Genomic DNA, 9953 nt, shown 5'->3' on the forward strand with positions numbered 1-9953 from the left:
TACTATTAAAAAAGAAATGTTTTTTAAGAATGTGAAATAAAGAAAAATAATCTGCCCTAAAATTATGTGAAATGTTTTAAGAATATGTTAAAGTACATAATTGTAATTATCAAGACATTAGGGACTAGGAATGTTTGGTTTCGAAATTTTCCAGGCCTCCGGTTGGGTTGCTTTTTCCCCAAAAGCTTTGTGAAATAAAAAGGGCAAAAGTGAAAAGATAGAACAACTCGAACTATTAACTACCCTATCCGTTTTAATTTAGATGAGATAGTTTGACTCGACACAGAGTTTAAGAGAAAAAGAAATTTTTGAAACTTATTGTCTTAAAAGTTTAAAAGTTTAAGGGGTAAAATTTTTATGGGGTCATGACATTTGTGTGGTTATAAAAGTTTCTAATTAAATATAAAATGGTAAAATAAAAAATTTAAAATTAAATTATTTCTAAATTTAAAAATATGTCATTTATTTTAAAACACACTAAAAAGAAAGTATCTCATTTAATTTAAAAGAGAAAGTATTTCTATTTGAAACTCGTGTGTAGCTGCTACATGCTTCACTTTTTCATTCTATGGAATTTCTTTTGAACGTGGGGCTCTGAGTTTGCGTGGCAAGAAAAGTAGCATGATTTGCACGTAACAATTTCCAGGCACCAATCATTTAGTGCGAGATGGAGTAATATTCCGCGACCGATCGAGTGCCTTGGTCACGAAATATTTCTGGAACACATTAAAAAATTACTGCCACGTAATCTGGAAAGGAGGGTTCATTTTTCGGCAAAGGTCCAAATATATCTATCTGCTCTCGAAAATTATCTAAGAATATCTCTCGTTATACTATTGAGTTATTTATACTTCTACAGTCATATTTTGGATTTAAATATACCCTCATTTAAATAGGGGGACACGTGCCATCGTCTTGTTGGTCAATTTTAAATATCTCATAATTAATTAAAAAGACCCATTATCCATACCCAAAAAATATTTTTTTTTTTGTAAAAACTGAAAAAACTAAAAAAACATTTTTACTAAAAACTGAAAAAAACGAAAATATTTATTTTTCCAGTTTTTACAAAAAATTGCTTTTAAAAAAGCTGAAAAATATTTTCTAAAACAATATTTTTGTAAAAACTGAAAAGCAATTTTCTAAAGCAATTAAAAACTGAAAAAAACTAAAATATTTTTAACTAAAAATTAAAAAAAAAGAAGAAAATATATTGTTTTAGAAAATATTTTTCAACTTTTTTTAAAGCAGTTTTTTGGTAAAAATTGGAAAAACAAATTTCGTTTTTTTCAGTTTTTAGTAAAAAAAAATTCAGTTTTTACAAAAAAAATTGCTTTAGAAAATTAATTTTCAGCTTTGTTTTTCAGTTTTTTCAAAAATATTGTTTTAGAAAATATTTTTTAATTTTTTCTAAAGCAGTTTTTTCGTAAAAACTAAAAAAAAAAAAATTGTTTTTTTTCAGTTTTTTGTAAAAAAAAAATTCAGTTTTTTTCAGATTTTACAAAAAAAAATTACTTTTCGAGTATGATTAATGGGTCTTTTTAATTAATTAGAAGATATTTAGAATTGACCAACAAGACGATGACACGTGTCCCTCCGTTTAAATGAGGTGTATATTTGAACCCAAAGTATGACTGCAAGGGTATAGATAACCCAATAGTATAACGAGGGGTATTCTTAGACCATTTTCGAAAGTAGAGATGTATATTTGGCTTTTTGCTGTTTTAATAACTATATTTTTTAAAGGATACACATATCGGCAAAGGGCCAAATATACCCATTTACTTTCGAAAATGGTCTAAGAATACCCCTCGTTATACTATTGGGTTATCTATACCCCTGCAGTCATACTTTGGGTTCAAATATACCTCTCGTTTAAACGGAGGGACACGTGTCATCGTCCTGTTGGTCAATTCTAAATATATCATAATTAATTAAAAAGAGTCATTATCAATACACGAAAAATATATTTTTTTTTGTAAAAACTGGAAAAAACTAAAAAAATATTTTTACTAAAAACTGAAAAAAATGAAAATATTTTTTTTTCCAGTTTTTACAAAAAATTGAAAAATATTTTCTAAAACAATATTTTTGTAAAAACTGAAAAATAATTTTCTAAATCAATTAAAAACTGAAAAAACTGAAAAAAAAAAGAAGAAAATATTCGTTTTTTCAGTTTTTACAAAAATACTGCTTTAGAAATCTGCTTTTTAGTTTTTTTTTTTTTTTCAGTTTTTACAAAAATATTATTTTAGAAAATATTTTTCAGCTTTTTTTAAAGCAGTTTTTTGTAAAAACTGAAAAAAAATATTTTAATTTTTTTCAGTTTTTACGAAAAAAAATTGCTTTAAAAAATTGATTTTCAGATTTTTGAAAAACATTATTTTAGAAAATATTTTTCAGTTTTTTCTAGAGCAGTTTTTTTGTAAAAACTGAAAAAAAAAATCATTTTTTTTTTAGTTTTTAGTAAAAATAATTTCAGTTTTTTCTTGTTTTTACAAAAAAAATTGGTTTAAAAAATTGATTTTCGGGTATGATTAATGAGTCTTTTTAATTAATTAGAAGATATTTAGAATTGATTAACAGGATGATGACACGTGTCACTCCGTTTAAATAAGGGGTATATTTGAACCCAAAGTATGACTGCCGGGTATAGATAATCCAATAGTATAACGATGGGTATTCTTAGACTATTTTCGAAAATAGATGGGTATATTTAGCCCTTTGTCGTTCATTTTTTCATTCTATGGAATTTCTTTTGTATGTCGGGCTTTGGATTTTACGCATTATACAGTTGGCGATGATCTGCATTCTGCACGTTCCAATATTCATTAATCGTTTAGTGCGAGATAATGTATATACTATATTCTACGACGTATGTGTCTTGGCCACGAAGTATGTGGTGGAAACATCTTAGGCTAGCTTTACCACCTTTCTTCAGTCTTAAATTAAACTCAATCATACACATAAAAGTTGTGGCGGAATAGACAAAATTCATTACCCTCAATAAAAAGTCATGAGTGTGAGTCTTGAAAATTAAAAGACTTCCGATAGAAAAATGCTAAGGTAGGGGCTTCCATGAATACACCAGACATCAAGTGGGAAAATTAAAAAAAAAAAAAAAGTCATTCTAATATTAAATCCAAACATGTAACGATTTCCAAAACTTCTTAGCCTATATCTTAAACTTAATCTTTTTTTATACTAAATCCAACATGCATGTAATGTTTGGTTGATCTCTTCTTTTAGTTTAAAATAATTAATATCTTGTTTTAGTATTATAAGTGAATTGACTATAAAATTCAAGTATAGGTATAGATGATAATTTTCTAAATGTATAACTACAAATGATAAATATTGTGTATATATTTGCTGTGTTGTGTTGCATAATTTATCACAAAATATTTTGAACACTTTGCAAAATTAACATATATACCTTGGTTTCTCAACATATCATTATACTGTTTTTTTCTTTTAATTTTCATTTTAGGACTACTGAATTTTATCTTTTACTTAGGGGTCGTTCGGCTGAAGTTAATAGAAAAATTGATTCCTTAACTAAAATTTTGCATAAGTTAATACAGTATTTGACTGGCTAAATTGGTAAAAATAATCGCTGGAATTGGACCATAATGTACCACTTGAATTTACAATAAAAAAGGTAATAAAGCTTGGCTATGAAGATTCCACTCTAATGCTTGGCTCACTGTATGCCACTCGGTAGATGAATACAAGAAGTATGTTAGTCCCACACGAGTCTTGCGAAAGTGCCGAACTTTAGTACTAATTTAATAGCTGTATTTTTCACTTTAATATTACATTAATAGCTGGAGTTTGACACTTGGACTATTTTTGACTCTATTATAGGAGTAGTCTTTTTCTTAAGAGTTGTTGGAGAAAAGCGACCCCCAACGAAAGTCTGGGGAAACATCCAACAAATGTTATACATTATCTTTTTGTTTTTTTGCTACTCTCTCGTCCCCAATTTATTTTTTTATTTTAATTTAAAATAAGTATCTATTTATATAATTAAGAAAAAGTTAATTTATTTTTTTAAAATTATTCTTATATACGTATTCCTAAAAAGTCTTTTACTCCTCACATTAAATTATACTGTAACATTTAATTAAGAATAATATAGTCACACTAACTATTTTTATCTAAAATTTAGTATTTCCTTAATGGGTGTGTCCAAAGCAAATTGGTCACTTATTGTGAACAAGAGGAACTGACATATACTAACCCCAATCCCCACACTCACCCAAACCCGAGCGCATTTTCTTATATATCAAACTAAATTAGTAATATGAAAACAGAGTAAATAACATACTACAATTGGTTCAATTTATAATGATAGTGAAAAGTCTTAAACACTGTAAGCATATATATAAAACTTAAATTTGACAAATTAGCATTTTATTGATAGAGCAACTTCTTTATTTTGGAGTTGCCCGGTTGGATTGGAGGGTGGTCATCCATATGATGGTCTGGGATCGAATCCCTCCTCAATACTTTATGGGTTGAGCATGTCGCACAAGTGCGGTTTATATCCCCTGTGTGGTTTGTATGCTATTACACAGAGGGAGATTTACCTCGTGCGCACAAAGTGCTCACCCAAAAGGCAAAGACTGTGACAGAGATTGTAGCGACTGCGAATTTCTCTTCTTACCAAAAAAAAAAAATTCCTTATTTCTTAAATTCTTAAACATTGTGACCAGTCGAACATATCGAAAAATTGGGATAATCGAGAAGTGGCATTTGTTTTAAACTTTACAAAAAATATTTTGTAAGTGTTTTGTTAAAACTGTTTTTGTAACAAATATTTACTTACTATATTTTGAAAGAGCTGGATGATGCAGTTTTTATCGTCATTTATTACTTCACTTCCGTACTGAAAGTCAAGTTTCTACGGCCGCGTTTAACCGGTCAATTTCCTTGCGCTACAGGGAGCAGACACTTCTTCTGAGCTAACTTTACCAATTTTAAAGTAGTATATATAGTTGCACTAAACACCCCTCCAATTCACTAAAAACACGCTCAGCTTCCATTTTCACTTTCATCCTCATTCATAATCTTACTGCAAAAATACCTCAGAATATAACACCATGGGAGCAATATCATTGACTGAGTTAGGCTCTAAGCTTGCTGGATTGATGTTCATTTGGGGCACAATTCAGCAATTCTTCCCCTATACACTCCGCAAACGCATCAAATCCTTTTGGCAGAAATTGGAAAATTACTTCTACCCTTATGTTCAAATTACTATTGATGAATTCACCAATGGTAAAAGCAACGATATATACACCCAGGTCAACTCTTATTTGGGTACTAAGTCAATCAACAAAGATGCTAAATATCTCAAAGCTGAAAAGTCCAAGAACAGTAAGTCTTTTGCTGTTAGCTTAGATGAAGGAGAAGAGATTATTGATCAATTCCTAGGAGCTAAACTCTCTTGGCGCTCTCATATTGAAACATTCAATGAAAATTCTTCAGGACGCAATAATTCACGTCCAATTGAAAAGAAAAGTTACACTATAACTTTCAATCAACGATATAAAGAAATGGTCATTGGAAAATACTTGAAGCATGTGATGGAAGAAGGCAAGGTTATAGAGTTCAAAAACAGGAAACAAAAGATCTACACCAACAATTGTAGTGAAGATTGGTATTGGTATGGTAAAGGTATGTGGAGGGACATTAACTTTGAGCATCCTGCAACTTTTGATACTTTGGCTATGGACCCTAAGAAGAAGGAGGAAATAATTATCGATCTCATTGCTTTTAGCAAAGGGAAGGACTATTATTCCAAAGTTGGTAAGGCTTGGAAGCGTGGCTATCTTCTTTATGGTCCGCCAGGGACAGGAAAATCAACTATGATTGCAGCTATTGCGAACTTCTTGAATTATGATATTTATGATCTTGAGCTCACTTCTGTTAAGGACAACTCAGGGCTTAAGAAGTTGCTTATGGAAACAACAAGCAAGTCTATTATTGTAATTGAAGATATTGATTGCTCTATTGATCTCACAGGCAAGAGAAAGAAGAAGAAAAAGAAGAGCGAGGAAACAGTAAACGAAGATCAGGAAGATGACTCAGACTCGTCTAAAGAAAAAGCAAGTGAAAATAAGGAAACTGGCAAACTTACACTTTCAGGACTGTTGAATTTCATTGATGGAATATGGTCAGCTTGTGGTCAAGAGAGGATCATTATATTTACAACCAATCATAAGGATAAACTTGATCCAGCTCTTATACGTCGAGGACGGATGGATATGCACATTGAGATGTCGTATTGCAAATATGAAGCATTTAAAGTGTTGGCTAAGAATTACTTGGAAGTTGAAACACACCCTCTGTTCCAACAGATTCAAGGTTTACTAGAGGAAGTAAATATGAGTCCTTGTGATGTGGCTGAGAATTTAATGCTCAAAAATGCTTCAGAAGGACCTGAGATTTGCTTGAATAACTTAATTCAGGCTCTTAAAGAGGCCAAGAAAAAGGCCAACAAAGATAAAGAAGCCAAGGAAAAAACCAGCTTGAATTCCAAGAAAATCAAAAAGTTCTCTACAAAATTTGTTGGCCGTCTAAAAGAGTTGTTGAAATGATTTTTCCATATGTTTTCAACTTCACCTACCCGATCTTTCCTTCTCTTTTTGGCGGCCAGGGGATTGGGGCTTCTCCATGTATAGTCTTATTACTCTTATATTATTGTAACCTAAGATCAAATGAAGATATCCGGGCTAGAGTGGGTGTGTATCCGGTGAAGGACAAGATACGGGAAGTTTAGCTTAGATGGTTTGATCATCTGAAGAGGAGAAACACATATGCCTGAGTGAGGAGGGGTTGGCGCTAGAGGGGCTGAGAAAAGGTAGAGACAGACCAAAGAAGTATTGGTCTGAGGTGACCAGACAGGATATGACGTATCTTCAGCTTACCAGCTTACCGAGTACATGATCCTTGATAGGAATGTGCGGATGTCGAGAATCAAGGTAGACATCTAGTAGGTAATCGAGAGTATTAGCGTTAGTCCTTTTTTACCTGTTGTTCTTTCCGTTTCAATTTCTTACTATCTTGTTGTTGTTAATGCTTTGTGCTATAGTTTATTTTATTTTATTTTATTTTTTTAACTGCTTTTCGTGAGCCGAGCGTCTATCAGAAACATCCTCTCTACCTTTTAGGGGGTAAGGTTTGCGTACACACTACTTTTCCCACATCCCACTTGTGGGATTACACTAGATTTGCTATTAATGTTGTTTGTACTCTTATATTATTGTAACTAGAAGGAAGCTACTATTTGATTTTGTTCTCTCGATCAAATTCTCCGCCTTTTTTAGTGAAATAATACTTGCAACTCAACCTTAATTGATAAATGAGGCATCATGCTCGATTTGACTTGGTCCTATCTTGAGTTGAACTTTAGGAGTGTACAACATTTGCATAAATAAACCGAAGAGTCATCCCAATGTTTCTGAATTTTTAGATTTTGCTTTTATAATGTCTCTGACAAGATAGGTTGCTCTAGTAGTGAGCACCCTCCACTTCCAACCAAGAGGTTGTGAGTTCGAGTTACCCCAAGAGCAAGGTGGGAGTTCTTGGAAGGAGGGAGCCGAGGATCTATCGAAAACAACCTCTCTACTCCAGGATAGTAAGTTACCGCGTGTTAGATTTAATTTCTGCTGCCTCTGAAGCTTTAGGATGTGGCCGGTGCTTATAAGTTCTGTTCAACTCTGTTTTCTTGCATAATATTGATATTCAAAAAAAAAATAAATTAATGTCTTCTTAGGATTTCTACAGTGACAAATATTATGGATGAAATGTTTTAGCTAGAATTAATTAACAGATAAAAGGGACAAACACTTTGGACCTCAAATTTAAGAATGTAACAAGCCGGCTAAACCTAGTTTAAGATTGGCAGGTAGAACTCAATATAACCATATAAATATCTATTTGACTGTAACTAGATGTTCTTAGATGTAAACTAACCGTCCACCAAATTATATAGAGAACCTGATTCTCTAAATGTTCTGGTTCTCTATCAGTTCACACATAACACACACAGTAGTAAGTAAATACCACAATAATATTTTACGTGAAAAACTCTCAGCTCGCGAGATTAAAAACCACGACCTACACTCATAGGATTTCAACTTCTATACACTTAGCAACTTTAGATTACAACCTATTGTAACCTAGGAATTAAATTCTTAATCCCTCACTTACTTGCAATAACTATATTACAAGCCTCTCTATAATAACTCTATTACAAAGTATATAATTTTGACTAACTCTAGTCAAAACACAAATACACGGTTTATGATTTACAAAGATATCCTACGAGATGCTTCTAACTAAGTTGTGTAGGAGTTACAAGTGAATAACATTAATAAAAATACAATAACACTAAGAACACTTGATATACGCAATACTGGGATCTGGTCCGTTGTTATGTTGCTTCTTTATTTTTCAACGCCTTTGAGTAAAAGAGGGCGGCTACACACTTGAGCGAGAATTAATGTTTTAGGGCTTTGCAAGTGTGTGTATCCATTACCTCATGTTGGTAATATATAAGCGAGGTCATTGGAATGATGTAAGCAAGCATCTGGTACACATTATGCTTCAAACAGTGACTGTTGCACTGTTGCGTGTGCAGTGCAACAGCTTTAACAGCTGTAAATAATTGACTTATATTGTGATCGGAGGAACTGATAGCCATCTGTTTCCTCTGTTATTTCTTTGACTGATATCATTGGAACTTGTGCCAGACATATGACTTGTTATTCCAAGCACTTGAAACTTTGTATCAGACTCCTTATCTGATTCTCACATGAAGTTTGTTAAATTATCAAAATACAAGAGCAAGTAACTTGTCGTTCTGACAAATAATTTGGAAGAACAAGAATTCATTCTTTAGGTAGTTGTCGACTATTGTTGATCTCAAGCGTTATTCTCTTTGTTAAGTACTTCATTTGGTTCCAATTTAATTCTCATGATTTACCTCATAAGAAAGCTTTATAAGCTAAATAACTGATTCTAGGAAAAAAAAAAGAAAAGAAATAATCCGTGATTTGAACAGTTCTCCATCCCGGAAACTACAGAAAGGTTCTTTATGTTATAAGAAAAATCAAATTATGGTGGATGTCTACTCTTCCTCCATGATCTTCTCAAATCCTTAATGACATATTCAATGACATATTTCTATGCTTAATGACATATTCAATGACATATTTTTCTTCACTTTTCATGCCTATATAAAGGCCTTGTAATAGATAAGAAAATACACACAATTGAAGAAGAAAATCTCTTCCTTCTCTCTATCTACATTTCTTGTTCATGTTTTACTAAATTGCTTTTATTTCATAACAACATGTCTTGTTCATGTTTTACTAAATTGCTTTTATTTTATAATACGTTATTAGCACGAATTGCTCATTTCATGATCTTCTACGTCAAAACTATGTAAATTATAAGCAGACAATGAGATCAAGTACAATGAAAAATGTCTTGGATGATAATACAAAGATAAGTTTTACATTCATCTAACCTCATTCATACTTTCATATCTTTGCATTAACTTTATGTGCAGTATTTAGTTAAAATATTTTTTTCAATTGTATCCACTAAAATAAAGAATTGGAAAGGTATGTCTTTATTTGCTACATCTCTTATAGGACAAAGATAATATTCCAACGTATATATATGTTCTGACCTTTTACATACTATGATAGATAATTATTAAGGTAATTTAATAATAATATTTTTACCATCACATGATGTATTTCATTGAAAGCAAAATTATCAAATATGTAGGCGATTTTACAGTACCTTGCAAATTTGGCATTCGAATATACAATCAATATAAACTCATTATAGTTATAATTTATAATAGTCACGGTTATGCATTAAGCCTTAAATATTTTTGCTGGAAACATAAGGCTCATTCCTCCGTATTGAAC

The 9953-nt window shown here is 31.4% G+C and overlaps 1 protein-coding gene across 1 annotated transcript; it reads left to right on the top strand.

The window, feature by feature from the left end:
• The first annotated feature begins 5016 nt into the window (after positions 1-5016).
• Positions 5017-7309, top strand: LOC104107364 (AAA-ATPase At3g28510-like). Its single transcript, XM_009616150.4, has one exon. The coding sequence runs from the start codon at positions 5106-5108 to the stop codon at positions 6603-6605; it is 1500 nt and encodes a 499-aa protein (XP_009614445.1). The 5' UTR covers positions 5017-5105; the 3' UTR covers positions 6606-7309.
• Positions 7310-9953: the final 2644 nt, after the last annotated feature.

The sequence above is a fragment of the Nicotiana tomentosiformis genome, chromosome 2 (genome assembly GCF_000390325.3).
Source record: "Nicotiana tomentosiformis chromosome 2, ASM39032v3, whole genome shotgun sequence".
Lineage (NCBI taxonomy): Eukaryota > Viridiplantae > Streptophyta > Magnoliopsida > Solanales > Solanaceae > Nicotiana > Nicotiana tomentosiformis.